Source organism: Muntiacus reevesi, chromosome 4, assembly GCF_963930625.1.
Source record: "Muntiacus reevesi chromosome 4, mMunRee1.1, whole genome shotgun sequence".
Taxonomy (NCBI): domain Eukaryota; kingdom Metazoa; phylum Chordata; class Mammalia; order Artiodactyla; family Cervidae; genus Muntiacus; species Muntiacus reevesi.
Window position 1 is genome coordinate 40,331,761 of NC_089252.1, and position 16,445 is coordinate 40,348,205.

General features: G+C 45.7%; 1 protein-coding gene across 3 annotated transcripts in view; it reads right to left on the reverse strand.

The window, feature by feature from the left end:
• The window catches only part of PIEZO2 (piezo type mechanosensitive ion channel component 2), a 246,335-nt gene that overhangs the window by 57,868 nt on the left and 172,022 nt on the right, over positions 1–16,445 (reverse strand). For all 3 annotated transcript variants that reach the window (XR_010662900.1, XM_065932593.1, XM_065932591.1), the window contains exons 13-21: positions 15,259–15,489; positions 14,491–14,614; positions 12,793–13,073; positions 11,505–11,653; positions 9,345–9,518; positions 1,723–1,934; positions 1,265–1,425; positions 569–745; positions 173–298 (exon numbers count right to left, since the gene is read on the reverse strand). Coding sequence is in view for 2 of the 3 variants with exons in the window: in XM_065932593.1 (XP_065788665.1) it covers positions 173–298; positions 569–745; positions 1,265–1,425; positions 1,723–1,934; positions 9,345–9,518; positions 11,505–11,653; positions 12,793–13,073; positions 14,491–14,614; positions 15,259–15,489 (1,635 nt within the window). In the remaining variant the exon portion in view is untranslated. The remainder of the gene's footprint in view (positions 1–172; positions 299–568; positions 746–1,264; positions 1,426–1,722; positions 1,935–9,344; positions 9,519–11,504; positions 11,654–12,792; positions 13,074–14,490; positions 14,615–15,258; positions 15,490–16,445) is intronic.

The following is a 16,445-nucleotide window of genomic DNA, read 5'->3' on the forward strand; positions in this document are numbered from 1 at the left end:
TTTTCAGCACAATTCAATACTGATTTTAATACTTAGTCGTGTGTTTTGGAGGTGACTGCAAATCCCACATAAGAGGACGAGGCTGCTCTCCAAGGTGAGGTGAGCGGTCTCCAGGGAAAGGGCTGCAGACATGAACTTGGCAGAGGCAACGCTAAGGATGAGGAAGCCTTACCCTCAAGTAGACAAGCAGAGGAGACGACTTCCTGAGGCCCACCCATTCTGTGGGATCGATGGGTGCACTGTAGAGCAGAGACTTGTTCAGCTGGTGCAGGGGGATGTTCGTCTGGTTTTCATTTGGCTGAAAAGAAGAGAGAAAGGAGTAAGAGACGGCCCTGCAGTCAGGAGAGTTCAGACTAGTCTCCCTCAGTTTTGAGCCAAGGGACATGGGGATGGGGAGGGGAGGACCCACTTTAGGGGGGGTCAGCATCAGGAGAGAAAGGGCCAGGACACCTCCGACTCACTGAGCCGACAGGGGCCTGACGGCGAGGGCTGGGGGACGTGGGTCCACCAAGGTCTGCCTCCCTTCCCTAAAGGCCAGGCAAGGAGACCCTCCATCTCCGGGGCTCACCAATGTACAGTTCACAGAGAAGTTCTCAGGCTTGATGGTCTGCAGCTGGTACAGCATCTTACAGACAATGATCACACACGTCCAGACGGTGCAGATGCTGGAGGCCAGACGGCGGAGCTTGGCGTATGGCAGAGCGAAAGCCCAGGAAATCAGAAACACGTAGTTGAACAGAGACACCTGAAAACACAAAATTGGAAATGGGGACAAAAATATGTCACATGGTACAACATCTAAAAACCTAGATGTTTTTAGGCAACTTGACTGATTCAGTTCCTCTGAGCTGAGCAAAGGCTGGCTGAGCTCCTCGTATGCACAAGAAATGGCTGTGGGTGTTAAGACATACATCTTGTACACAGAAAGGTGTGCAAGCAGGTGATGTTAAGTAACGTCGCAGCGGGAAACTACAGAGGTGAACAGGCTTTTGAGAGAACACCCAGAGGGTCCTCAGCCCAACCTGGAGCTTCAGGAACCTCTCCTGGGAGAGAACACGCCTGAGCAGTAGTACCCTCAAGCTGTGCAGAATTCAGGCATACCCACTCTGGGTGGACACGCGGCACACAGCCATGCCCGTGAGTCAGCGTCCATCTCTGCCCCACCTGCGCTCAGCGTGGGGACCTTAAGTCCGAGTGGCCTGAGGCTCCAGCTGGAGCAGATGCCTGGCTGGGTCTGGCCTGAAGACACAAGAGCGTCACTTGCCTCCTTCACAGACACCCAGATGATGTAGGAGGACACGATCTTGACGATGTGCAGCTCCAGGATCCACCATAAGAATGTCTGCAGCTGGTGGAAGCCCTCCAGGAACCGCAGGAGCAGCACAGTGAGGCGGTCGATCACCAAGTGCCACTTGTTCCTCAGATCTGCAAGGCAGGGCATATGACTGTGAGTGGAGACCTGGCCTGTATTGATGGGTCCCTTGTACCTTTGATCTGCAAGGCAGGGCATGCGCATAGCTGTGAGTGGAAGCCTGGCCTGTACGGCTTGTTCCCACAGTTTCTAGCTCACGGCCAGGGTCAAATAAATACTTGAGCATATGAGTATATATTTTATTATATATTTGTATATTGAGTATACATTTGATTCCCTTGGAGCAAGACAGCGGTTTCTTTCCTCCATGTGTGAGCCACATCCGAGCGGCTCCTGGGCAGGCAGCTTACCTGACGTCTCCTCCTCCTCTTCGTCCTCCTCGTCCTCGTCCTCATCCTCGTCCTCGCTGTCCCTGCCAGGCTCACCCTTCTTGGCTTTTGCAGGGCATCCCCCCGGCGTCTCCTCCACAGGCCCAGCCAGCTGCTTGACCTCCGCCACCTCCAGGCTGGCGGTCAGCTTCATCATGGCGAGGTCCGGAAGGCTTCCCTCGGGGTGGGCCAGCCTGTCGGCAGAGAGCAGCCAAGTCATGGAGGGAAGAGCGTCGGGAGCTGAGAGTGAGGGGCACGTGGAGGAGGATGAACAAAATGGAAGTCTCTACGTAGCCTGGCATGTGGGCTTGTTAGTGTCTGGTCACTTTTTATTTTTTAAAGCTTTTTCTAAAAAATGAACTGTAAACTCAGGTTTGGTGAGCTCTTCCAATTCAGGTTCTAGTGATGAGTCAGTCATGAGAGCTATCAACACCTAAACTTGACATTTTTTCCCACAGGAGAAAATGGTCAGAGTTTAGGATGGAGAAGCATGAAATGGCATCATGTAGAGCAAGCATTTCATGGCTTCACGGGGGGACTTACTCATTGTGGTGGATTGGTAATTTTTTCTTGATGCTGCTCAAAGTAATGGAAATAGAAAGAAAAAAAAGGAGATGAGAACAGAAGAGTTATAAGGAGAGTCAGAGATCACACATCATGCTACAGTCATCTACTATCGCATTCCTGTACGCCAGGTGCAGGGGCCCTAATGCCACGTGCATTCCAGGATGGCGGCCACAGCGTGCTTTGGCTGGGAGCCCTGAGCCGGGCAGCTAATCTGAGAGTGGACGGCGCTGCAGTGGTGAAGGGCAGGACGCAGAGACTGCTGAGGCAAGTCAGGTCATGCTTTCTTAGAAACACAACAAACCATCCCCTAGGAATCAAGTCATTCACAGTTTAAGGAGGGATATATATTTTTAAAAATTCTTAAATAATGTGTAATGTCAGTCAACCTTTGCATGGACCAATCTCATCCTGTAGCCATCTGAAGCATATGCAGTGGATGCAAATGCTTCTGGGGGTAAGAAGCCTACATCACACCCCATCCTGGGGCATCAGGTGAGCAGATCTCCTGGGAAGAGTGCAGCAGCCTGGCTGAGGGGGCTGCAGCCTTAGGGAGCTCAGCAACTCTTGGGGGTCCAGCTTAGCTCACAGCGAATAGTACTGAGTATGATCTTGTTCCTCAATTTTTAAAGAGTATATCTTTTTATTCATATTCAAATGAATGTTTGAAGGAACGTTTGTGGGCAATAAAGTAGACAATAGGAAAAGGCCTATTACAGATAATGCAGGTAGTCCTCCTCATTTGCAATAATTTATTCATTTCAGCCTGACTGTCACAAAGACAGACATTTAACAATGTTATCATATCTGTAATGCTCTTAGTTTTATCTGTAATATTGTATCTGTAATATCTGTTATTGGCTCTGAGTCAATTTCATGTCTCTGGAATTTTACTTTTTTTTTTTTTTTTTTTACAAAATGAAGAAGTTTGGCTAGATAAAAATCTAAGCTCACATGCAACTTGTTGGTTTTGTATTTAAAATGCCTGTGATATTGGAGAACTGTGGTCAAGGTTCTGCATTGCTCTTGGACTTTCAGAGAGGTTCTCCCTCAAAAGCAATTCCTTTTAGCGATGTCAAGCAGGTAGGTCACAGAATGTCAGAAACGAATTGCTAATTTAGTGAACAGAGTGTTCTAAGGTCGGTGGAAGAAAGTGTGCTGACATGTACTTGCTTGTTTTCTTTTTTTTTCCTTCTCTTATTGGATATATGCGTACTCTGACTCACATTGTTGCACAGCAGAAAGTAACACAATATTGTAAAACAACTATATTTCAAAATATAAATAGATTAATTAAATCGCATGATCCAAAAAAAATTCACCTTTCAGTTTGGCTTTGATAATCCACATTATAGCCAGGTTTCCACAACATTATTTTCCACTTGTATGTACTTGCTTATTTTCCTAAGCTAGATAATTCACCTGAGAAAATCTGTGTTCATAAAATGCCTCTGGATGAAAGTATTTTCAATGCACGGTTGGAGTTTCTACTTTAAAAGACACTGCATGAATCCTTTCATTGTGCTTTTGTTTTTCTCATAGCATTTTTCTGAGACAATCCAGAACAGTGTTAAAAGCATGCTCTTTGGAATCAAAAAGATTTAGATTCAAGCCTAAACTAGACATCTTACTAACGAGGGGACATGGCAAAGCTCCTTAACTCTGTCTTTTATTTTTAAAAAATTTTATTGAAATAGAGTTGATCTACTATGTGTTAATTATAGCAATGTGATTCAGTTACACATGTACACAGGATCAGGTGTAATGGCCCTGGTTTGTGTATATGTAGGAGAACTAACCATTGCTCCTGTTAAAATATTCTAAATCATTCTGTTTACAAACTCAGTTGGAACGTCCCGCAATTTTTCACACCATCAGAATTGTATCAGTCAGCCACTGTCCTGAACACAGCCCTACCTCACATCTTATAAGGTTAAGTCTAAATTGTGATTGACCCAGAAGTTGGATATAGGTATGTCCCCTCTTTCATCAGAACTCCCATCTACAAACACATTACCCTCCTTATTAAACAGCACTGAGCATACAGAAATAAATTTGGGGAGAGGGAAAGCTTATTTACTCAATAAAAGGTTCACCCTGTCATTCTAATCAAGAGAAGTCCCTTCAAAACTGGACATACTTCACGTGCAGCCTTTCAGAAGCACACACAGTGTAGAGAGAGGGTTTGTTAGGTCGAGTGCTCCCCAGGGCACAGTTCTGACTTTTAAAATGTGGGCATTCAGACAAAAATGAAAGTTCCCTGGAAAGAAGATTGAGCTAACAGTGGAATGCTTCAAGTTTTTAATTATTTTAGATGACTGCATCTGGGTCGTTCTGAGAACTCCTGAGTCAGTTCAGGGTTGATGGGCGTACGTTTTTCCTCAGGAGGAAAGCAGGGGGCCAACTCTGTACCATCAGCATCCTTGGCACATTGGTTCTAGGACACCTATGGACACCAATACCTACAGGTGCTCAAGTCCCTTGTATAAAATGCTACAGTATTTGCTTGTAACCTACGCACATCCTCCTGTATATTTTAAATTATCTCTAGATGACTTGTAATAATACCTAATACTATTTGAATGCCATGGAAATAGTAACTTGAAGACAGCAAATTCAAGTTTGCTTTGGGGAACTTTCTGGATTTTTTTAAAGAAATGTTTCTGGTTGAATCCACGGATGCAGAAACCATGGATATTGAGGGGTGAATGTATTAGTTGTCAGAGCCCATCAAACCACTCCTGCCTCTTGGGCGCCCCAGCCACTTCCTCTTAAAGCACATGGTCAAGACTTTATCAGAAACACAGAGGGAGAGAGAGACAGATATAGCGTGGTTCTTTATGAGGGATAAGACTGATATGGCTGCTCAAGATTTATGCTTCAAGTCTCTAGCTTACTTCTCTAGCTGGCAGCTAAAAACTTGAGGTTGACATTTCTCTCTCAGGTTGCCCCCAAAACCAGCCCCAAAGGGAGCCCACCCGGCCTCATTCCTCTTCCATAGAGATCTCCACAGAGATGCATTAAGTTTTTACACCTCTTTCTAGACATTCTGCCTCCTCAGGTCTACTACTTGGTTATCAGCCTCAGCATTCCTCTTAAGAGGAAAGAGAGTGGAGTAGAAAACCTACAGATCTTTCCAAGAGTTGTTTTGTTAAGTGGATTTATTGCAAAATGCATGCTTCTACTACCTAGATTACTGACTTGATTACTTAAGACGTGAAGTTATGGGAGTGGATATTTCAATTCTCTCAATAAAGTAAGAAGAGCTTTGGTGAATTAGACCTGAAGACTCTTCTCTTTTGGGCACTTGAGGATAGCTCTACACATGGCAGGTGTCAGAGCTCCCCCTTTGTTACCTGTGGTTATGAACATGTGCTATCTCCCCGCCTGGGTGATGTGCATATAAGACATGCTGCCCAACTTGGCTTTTTTTTTTTTTTTTTTTTGGCCGATGGCAAATATATTGTCATATCTGTCAAGTAAAATACCATCCTTCTATATGATGCTCTTTTAAGTAGATGCATACTTGAAGAAATTGGTGTTTTAATTTTCTCTTAACCATAGATTGTTGGAGCTATTATCACTTCATTCATGCATAACCACTAGTGGTTAAGCCTCCACGGTAGGTGAGATATTGGCCCTGCAGTGGACTGTACAGGGACCCAGGGCCTGAGGGGCGGAGGTGGCGGGCAGGGGAGATAAGACAGGCAGGCAGACGGGGCTGAAGGCCAGTGTTGGGAGGCGGCAGCAAAGAGAAAGTGCTCCGGAAACTCAGAGGAAGGGCCAGTACGCTCAGCAGGGACTCGGCAGAGATGAGTGGTTTGTGGAGCAGCTGGCTCTTGAGCTGAGCTCTCGATTAACGTGTTCAGGAGGGAGATGGGCTCGCAGGCAAGCCCAGGGCTAATTCTACCAAAGGGTGACCAATGCCGAGCACCAGCTGAAGACCCTCGGCCACCTTCGAGTCCACTCAGCAGCACCATTCGGTCCAAACACAGAATGGTTGGGTTTGCAAGAGACATCCATAGCATACCTGGAGGCCATGTTCATTGTCTGAAGATGTCAGTTTCATTTACAAGCTAATAAAGAGCTTAACACCCCCAGAGACCATTTTAAAAGAGGAGCCAAGAGAGAAAACGTTGAAGTACCCACCTATTTATTATCAGATACACACGCCCATTGACCTTGGCATGGCTACGCAGGAAGCGCAAGGCGGCAGCGGGGAGACAGTCGGAGAGAGAAAGAGGAGAGTGTTAGCCAGAGAGAAGGAGCTGACTGCGTCCTGTAAGCTCTGCATCACCAGGTGTGTCACCAACACCTTTCATGCACTGCGAAGTGTCCAGACAGCGAGGTTCGGCGGCCCCGTGGAGTCAGACAGAGTCAGGTTTGAAGACACTTGACAGTGACAGCCTCTCCCTCCCTCCCTCCCCCAAAGAATCACACGTCTGGTCAGGTACCTGTAAGGTTTAAATGTCCAGAGTGAACTTATCAAATAAAATACCACGCAAAACGTTAATTCTTGGTCCTTCTCCAGAATTAAAATAAAATCCTTTGAGTATCCGTATTCAAGAAACTGTCTTCTGAGGTTTTTCTAAAGTTAAAGTTCAAAAAAGCCATCCTATTTTTGTATGTGTCACGGTACCTTCTAAAACAAATTATTGACACGTGGCAGTCACAGATATTTAATAAGGAATGGACATTCAGTATCTTACTGTTAAGTGTTTATTATATAATAATTATGTTGTAATTATGTTATAGTGTCTATTTTATCAATATAGAAGGGAGATGATATTCCTGACAATGTCTACCTAGAAATAACAATAATTTCTCATAAGATTTGTCATAAAATTTTTCATGCTAACTCTAAATTCTAGAAGGCTCAACATGATGAATTCTGCTTCAGACACAAGTGACACTTGCCTGCAGGGCAGACATAATCACACAAACAACAGACAGAACAGGCAAAGGAGAGCTGGCTGCTCATAGAAACAACTGGATCAGAATCAATATAAGGGATAAAGTGCACTGATCATTCCCAATTTGGGATTTTTTTTTTTTTTTTTTTTTTTGGTGTAGCATCTACTAAGAGGGAAGGAACAGAGAAGGTGAAGCATGACAGTCAATCCAGTTCTGAAAAGATCTCTTTCTTCATCATTTTGACTCTAATGTAGCCACTTACTAGGGTCCTAGGGACTAAAAATCACTAGTAAGGAAAACACTGCAATGGAAAAGATTTGTGAAAAAGATGGGATATACACCCCATGCTCCAGGTAGAAATTTGGGGATTTTTATATGAAACTCCTGCATGAAATCCCTAAATACCAAACTCGGATAAGTCCTTTGAACTCCTCTTTTCACAGAACCAAAAATGAAATCCCATGACCCCAAACCATGCATACTGCTGACATTACTCATTCTTGCCTCGCCCTTTATGTTCTCTTGGAAAGTAACAGTTCAGGGGGTGCTAGGGGCTGAGCCTTGGCCAGAGGAGGGCCAGCCATGGCCTCAGACTGACCAGACCATGGGGCCTCCTTCCTGTCCAGCCATGTAACAGGGCTACAGGCTGGCTGGACAGTAGGGGAAAACAGGAGGACACATCTTGATAGGAGGCTGCTATCCTTTTTCAGAACCCACATAATTAAATCACATTTACGTACTTAAGGAAACCCTGTTCAACACATTCAGTTTTCCATAATTCCACCAGTCAATCTTAAGTGAAATCAACCTTGAATATTCATTGGAAGGACTACTGAAGCTCCAAGACTTTGGCCACCTGATGTGAAGAGCTGACTCATTGGAAAAGACCCTGATGCTGGGAAAGATTGAGGGTAGGAGGAAAAGGGGGTGACAGAGGATGAGATGATTGGATGGCATCACCAACTGAATGGACATGAGTTGAGCAAACTCTGGGAGACAGTGAAGGAAGGAAGCCTGGCGTGCTTCAGGCTTCCTGCACTGTGCAGGAACTGTGCCTAATTTCATGAATGTGCCTAATGAATTACTGCTTCATCTTCTTTCCATGGACTCACTGTTTCCCTTGAGAAGGGGCTTGGGAATTTTCACCTGTGGTGTCTGTGTTCCTCTGAAGGCAGCACTTTGCTCCCTCATCTATGCAACAAGGACTTTCCAGAAACTGAATCACAGGCTATTATGTGAAGCAGAGAGGAAAATCTGTATCAAGGCTCATGAGACGAATGCCTGAAATGTTCCTGAGATGGAGCAGGCCTATGAATGTGTGCTGACCGGCTATGGCTCCATGCACATGGCCAGGGCGAGACAGATCCCATCAGCTACTTGGAAACACTTTGTATTAGTATTGACTGATGGAAGCCAGCAACAGTGAACTGGTGGCAGAAAACATTGCCTTTGCTCTTTCCTTAAACGCTACTCTGGTTACTCACAGATGGCAGAACCTTTCAGCTGAGGTCGTTCCTTCCCGAAACGGAAGGGAGAATTCTGTACTATGCTTTCACTCAGAGACTTCCTTACTACTTGTCGGTGCAACAGAAAACTCACCCTCTGAATTTAGCCAGATTCTGTAAACATTCTAAAAACACCCCACCACCCTGGATACAAAAGACACATCACCACCACAAAGGAACCTCAGAAGCACAGCTCCTCTGGACCAACTCACACGCCTGTCAAAATCACCCACAAAATGTCATAAATCACTACCCGTGTGCAAGCTAAGTTGATCAGTCATGTCTGACTCTTTGCGACCCCATGGACTGTAGCCCACCAGGCTCCTCTGTCCACGGGATTCTCCAGGCAAGGATACTAGAGTGGGTTTCCATTTCCTACTCCAGGGAATCTTCCTGACCCAGGGATCGAACTTGTGTCTCTTATGTCTCCTGCACTGGCAGGCAGGTTCTTTACTACAAGCACCACCTAGGAAATGTAAATCACTACCTACTGTAAAGTGCCATCAAACACTCCACATTTTTTCTCATTTTTTCCCACTCAGAGGCTGACTGTCATGGCAAGTACAGGTGATATTCTCAGTGAGAAGACGGGAGGGTCTGGCTGAGCTTGCATGGGCTCACCTATAGACAGCACTGTCCTCCTTGCTGGGGATGGACTTCAGGTCGGTGAGCTCCAAGAATCGGTCGTGGAAGTAGTGCAGGTGCAGGATGCAGACCAGGAGGAAGGAGGTAGGGATGAAGATGCGCGTGAACAGCTCGGCCACCGTGAACTGCTTCAGGCCAAGGTCTTCCAGCCTGTGAAACAGGGCGGGTTTCCCCGGTGGGCTCTTCCACCCCAATGTCCACAAGAATTTGGCTATTTCTCAGTGATTTCACACTGAACATTTTCAAGACAGAAGTCTCCATTTCCCCATATTCCTGAAGCAGTCAAGCTGTTCTCGCCCCCACCCCACCCTGGTCTTCCCTGGCACAACCGTCCACCTTGAGCAAAACGCCCAAGTCAGGACATCCCCTCCCCCAACACACTTTCCTGTCTCCACCATCCACAACCCTTCACCCTCATCTCCTGAATCTGTGCTCTAGTTTCCTCTCTAGCGCCTCCTATTCTAGGTGAAGCCGCCATCCTCAATCACAGAACACGCCCCCACCCCCACCCCTGCTGGCCGACCATCTGGCTGTGTCTATTCTTGCCCCCACACATCACTGCTTTCTCTGCCAGACAAGGGTACTTTAAAGACTTGTAGACATTTCACCGAGAATGAGACGCAAACCGTCATCACCTAGGAGCCCTGCACCTCCAGGCGCCTGGCTGACCTCCACCCTCCCTGCAGGTGAGCCTTCCTGCTGTTCAGCACACTCACCAAACCCTGTCCTGCCACAGGCCCTTTGCATTTGCTGTTCTCTTTTCCTGGAATGTTCTTCCACCTCTCAGCTCCCAACTCAGTTTTCTAAAGACAAGCTCCTTTTTATTCTTCAAGAGTTTAAATGACATCTCCTGGGACTTCCCTGGTGGTCCAGTGGTTAAGATTCGGCACTTTTACTGCCGAGGACATGGGAAATCTGTGCTGGTCAGGGAACTAAGATTCCACATGCCAGGTGGTGCAGCCAAAAAATTAAAAATGACACCTCAGGGAAGCCTGCCTGAACCACTCCATCTCTAGCTATTGTGCCCCCACTTCGGCTTGTTTTCGTTTCCTTCACAGATGTGTCAGTTTGTAATTTATTTCACATAAAGTAGGTTTTTTGGTTTGTCTCCTGTCCTAGAATGTAAACTCCACTGAACTCAGACTCCCTCTGGCTTCCAGTTGATATTCAGGTGCACAAGAGTGTCTGGCTCAGGCAAGGTGTTCAGCTCTATGCTTCCTCCTCTGGACACTTGGCTCTATGCTCAGTCCTGGTTTGATTTCCAAAGGAATTTAGGAAGTTTGAGGAGCTGAGTAGAAAAGGCAAGAGTCCTGTCTATTTCATGCATGAGAAAGAGCTCATCACAGCTAGTTTCCATGGCCAAACACTCCTTGAGAGTCCCTTGGACAGCAAGGGGATAAACCAGTCAATTCTAAAGGAAATGATCCCTGAATATTCATGGAAAGGACTGATGCTGAAGCTGAAGCTTCAAGTCTTTGGCCATCTGATGGGAAGCCCCAACTGACTGGAAAAGAGGCTGGGAAAGATTGAGGGCAGGTGGAGAAGGGGACAAGAAAGGATGAGATGATTGGATTGCATCACCAATCCAATGGGCATGAATTTCAGCAAACTCTGGGAGATGGTAAAGGACAGGGAAGCCTAGCGTGCTGCAGTCCAGAGGGTTGCAAAGAGTCAGACACGACTGAGCAACTGAACAACAACTCCTTAGAATTCCAGCACTGGCTCCATCCAGGAGGGAGGCTGATGCTCTGGAGGGAGGCTGATGCTCTGGAGGGAGGCTGATGCTCTGTGTTACAAGACTCCGGTTAGGAAGGGAGACCATGTGACTGTGAGGAGCCAGGCAGGTGAGCTTCACATGAAACACTAGAAAAAGCTATTTCACTAAGAAGGGGCTCAAAATTTACTTTCCAGTCAATTCTTACTGAGTACATATTATGTGCCAAAAGCTCAGGCCTAAGTCATGAGAACCCAAAAAAAAACCAGGACCAATGTGTTCTGTTCTGGAGGAACTTACAGCCAGTGATGATGTCAGGTTTTACTAAAACCTCCTTCCTGGCAAGATGTTTGGAACAACACGCCCTGGCAACTTCACCCGGTGGGTCACTTTCCACCCTGCTGTCCAGCACAGTTACTTACTTTTCTTTTTTCAGTCCAGTCATGTTTTGCCACAAGCCTGGGAAGTTTTCAAACTGATATGTGTATATAAAGATGAGCACCAGCATTGTGTAGATAACCACTGACATCCAGAAATACTTCAGGATCCGCCTCCACCATTCATAGTGCACCTGTGAGTCAGACGGTGAACAACACATGAGAAAAGGCGTGTTAGCGGAAAGCTCACAACAATTCCTGCCGCATTCAACAAGAACAGGTGATTCCATTCACACACGTCTGAAAGCAAAGTCAAGCTCATTTTTAGTTTTTGAGGCTGTATTGCTCATAGAGTTGGGACAACGTAGATTGGAATCTGAGGGCTTCCCTTGTGGCTCAGATGGTAAAGAACCCGTCTGCCAATACAGGAGATGCGGGTTCGATCCCTGGATCAGGAAGATCCCCTGGAGAAGGAAATGGCAACCCACTCCAGTATTCTTGCCTGGAGAATCCCATGGACAGAGGAGCATGGCGGCTACAGTCATCAGGGTCACAGTCAGACACAACTGAAGCAATTTGGCATGCAGGCACATTGTGTTAGTTTCAGATATATAGCAAAGTGATTCAGCTATATGTATTATATATATATATATATATATATATATATATATATATATATATACACAGATTTTTTTCTTTTATAGGCTATTACAAAATCTGGGTACAGTTCCCCAAGTTATTCTGTAGGTCTTTGTTTACCTCTTTTATAGATACTAGTGTGTATATGTTAATCTCAAATCCCAATTTTATCCCTACTCCTACTTTACCTTTAGGTTAACAATAAGTCTGTTCTCTATGTCTGTAGGTCTGTTTCTGTTTTGGAAATAAGTTAATTTGTGCTGTATTTTAGATTCCACACGTAAGTGATATCCTATGGTATTTGTCTTTCTCTGTCTGATTTACTTCACTTAGTATGATAATCTCTAGGTCCATCCATGTTGCTGCAAATGGCACTATTTCATTCTTTTTATGGTTGAGTAATGTTACATTGTATAAATTACCACATCTTCTTTATCCATTCATCTGTACAAGACAAGGATGCCACCCTAACCCATTTTCTGACTTTTTAAGAACATAACATTTCAAATTAGTGAACAGGTGGAAGGGGCTCACTCCTCACTTTAGGATTCCTAGCTATAGTGTTTGAATCTCATCGACCCCTTTACATGATGTATCTGTGAGGTCACAGTCACTCAGAGCCTCGCCGAAGGAAGCTCCAGGCATACCCCTGGACAGATGTGAGGATGGCAACCTGGCGGCCACAAGCACCCACCTGATACAAGGCCACACAGAAGAGGAAGAGCACCATGTAGATGATCTTGTACATCACAATTTTACCCTCGAAGCTGACGAAGAAGAACATCCCCCCGCAGACGTAGATCCAGTACTTGATGAACAGGGCCACCACCAGGTTCCCTAGCACCTTCATCACATCCTGCTCGTCCGCTTCTTCCTCTTCCTCTTCCTCTCTCCGCTCCTGCTGCTCCTCCTTCGGCTGCTCTTCTTCCTCCTTCTCCTGAGCCTCGCTGTCCCCCTGTACATCCTGTTCATCATCTTCAAGACAGAAGACCCTGCTGTTACGAGAAGCTGGTCCCTGGACCAGAACCACACACTCTGACCCGTGTAAGGTGGGTGCCACACACGTTAGGCATTACCATACGATTTAAAATAATTTTAGACAGTTCTAACAAACAAGGCAGAATTTACAGAACTAATCACAGTTCACTTTCCTAACCTTCCTGAAACATAAAAGAAACACATTTTGTAATATTCTTTTACAAGCTTTTCATAGCACCTATTTCACTTGCATTGTTCAATAGCTATAATTACTGTAGGATCGAGAGAAATAAACAGACACAATAACACAAACCGAACTAACTCTGACAATTTTAGATTGACTACAATGTGCCTCTAGCAGTATTTTATTGAATCTGGGTTATTGGTAATAATGTTAACCAGAAAGTATGATTTTATAGAATGAAAAAATTGAGTTGAAGCCAAATATAATTTAATTTAAATTAGGTTTCAGGACTAATTATAATTTAACTAAATTTAACTAAATGCATAAAAAATAGTTTTATGCATTGGAAGTAAAAGCTTATTTGGTCTTACTTTAAAATATGCTAACATATAGGACTCATCTTTATGGTCCTAAGGTGACCTACCATTTGAATAACTTACTCGAATGACCAGGAGATCCACAGAGTGAGGGGAATGCACATGGGGTGAGAGGTCAGAGTAACTGTTGATCTTAAGTGAACTGTTATTTACATAAAGTAACCGGTGAATTTAATCACTGTGTTAACAGACATCCAAACTCAAATAGTCAAGATTCAAACCTTACAGACTTTTGTTGCTGAAAAACAACCAGTGTTTAAGTCTAAATGAGAAACTATAAGAAAAAGATGAGTTGGTTTTCTTCTCCTGACAAGGTTAATCTGAAGGTTACCAGCCCTGCCTCTGAGAACATTTATGGCTTCCTTTTCAGACACACCTCACTAGTGGTCTCCAAGCTGTTCTACGAGCATTAAATTTTATCGTATTTACTGGAACATCTACATAGGTAGGGAGCAAGTGATTCTCATTTGACCCATGCAGTGGGGTCTAAAACTACAGAAGTGATCACCAAAACATCATCTTCCTTTTTTTTGACTTTGTGGTACATTCGATTTTGAAAAGGCGAGAGGATTTGAATTTGGGAGATCTGAGTCACTCTCTTGGTACTAACACTCAAGAAGCTGTGACCTTGGAGGACCCAGGGAATGCCCTGCAGTGGGGATCACTTTTGAGTGGGTCAGATGACCCAGGGTCTCTGCAGCTCCAGTGGACGCCCATGTGGGCAGGGACTCAGCCCTGGGATGTGGTCATCTATCTGCTCACATCCACGCCTGGCCTCCCTCTGGTCTGGGACAGAGCCTCCAGGGATGTCGTCTGGGGCCCTTCTTCCGGTCACACTGCATGCACTAATTACCTTTTTCTTCACTTTCCTGACTTCCGATTTTGACCTCAGACAGAAGAGCTTCCTTTTCTTGGAGAGCTTTCTGCTCTGTGAGGTGCTGTCTCAGCAGCAGCCAGAATGTGATGGTGAACAGAATCTGGAAGGAGACAATAGGGATCAGAGCATCACGCCTCTGAAGTGTAAGCATGTTCAACCACGACTATGCTTCCCCGGCCTTCAGTGGGAGCACGCTGCATAAGCCTGTCTACTTGAGACAGTCAGGCCCCCACTACATTGCACCTGAAAGTCACCAGCTTTTAAATCTCCTTCCTGAGGATGCTGGCGTGTGGTCCATTGCCGGGATGCCTTCATGCCTGGGACACTGCAGGAAGATGCACAGGACCACCTATGATGGAAACCGACGTGGGCCAGCGGTCTCCTTCCTGCCTGGGACCTCAGCACAAGTAGAAGAGGAAGATGTATTTCTTCTGTGAGCCCCGTTACTTCTACAGTGTTCCTTATTTTGAAGAAATCCCCAGAAATAGGAGAAAAAGAACATTTCATCCCAGCAAACAGAGTCCCTGAATCCTCCCTTTCTTTTCTGAAAGCTGACAGGGGAGTTGTTTACAGTGCTCACATGTCTATATTAACATCTTAGTGAGGGCAAGGGGGGAAAAATAATGATTTCAAGGAGCATTGAATACTTGGAACCTACTTTTGCACGTTCCTGCTTGGATATGACTGTTTTGATTACTGTGGTTTTGTCTGAATGCCCTGCCCTCTTTTTCCCTGCCCACTTACCTTTGAGGCGAGCTCCCCCGGCTCCTTCTTTTCTAAGAATCCTGGGACCTTTTTAATCTCAGGGAGTTCGAAGCTCCATATGTACTGCAGTATGAGCAGCAGGTTTCCATAGATGACCATAAAGGGGGAGCTGATCATGGCGTACTTCCTCCGATTGCGGATCATCCACAGGGTGCAGGACCAGATGAGCAGCACAAAGGTCAGCCAGCTGTGGTAGGTGATGCTCCAGGCCTTCAGGGGGAAGGGCGAGAAAGCGGGGCGGTCAGTACATGGTGCAGTCCCCACCCTGCTGAGTTAGACGTGGTGTACAAGGAAAAGGTCAGTGACATTCACACTAGGGGAGAGGATCATGGTGAAACTATGGGGGAAATGTCCCAGCTGCATAGGGGAAGAAGCAGGGAGAAAGGCTGCCCTGTGAGCTGACACTGCCCTCAACCTCCTAGAGGGAAGAGGGTCAAGCGAGGGTAGGGACGGCTTCACTCTGTGCCCTTTGCCCTCCACCCCAGATGTCTTCCTTTTCACTGGATTTGCTGGATGAAATGCAACCCTAAGTGCTTCCTCCATTCTTCCAAATCAGCTTGGGGTCAACTATTTTTCCTGGGTGCTGGGTGAATGGGGCCAAGCTGGGCTCAGAAACAGAAGCTGTGGGACCACAGGGTCAGCAGATGAGCTGGCTTCAGGGGTCCCCTTAGCCGACCCACTGGGAAGACAGATGTGATAGGAATCAGGGAATCATCAGGAGGAGGTGGAGTGTCAGGTGTCTGCACCCCAGTAGTAAAGCCAGGCTAATGGAGAGCCCAGCCTCAGCTTCTGTCCTGTAGGGGGCAGGACATCCTCCAGTCACACCAACCCCAGCAGACCTAGAACACATCTCAAAGGGCAGCTTCCAGAACATTCTAGAAAGTCAGGCTCATGAATATCATTAACCTCAAGAAATCTATCCTCTCTTACCATAATCTTCAATACCAAATTTCTGTGAAAAGGCCTCTGTGACAATCTAGGAGGGTGGGATGGGGTGGGAGGTGGGAGGGAAGTTCAAGAGGGAAGGAACATATGCATACCTGTGGCTGATTCATGTTGATGTGTGGCAGAAACCAACACAATGTTGTAAAGCAATTATCCTCCAATTAAAAATACATAAACATATTTTAAAAAAATATTTTCTAGTTGAGGCTGAGTTCAATCAT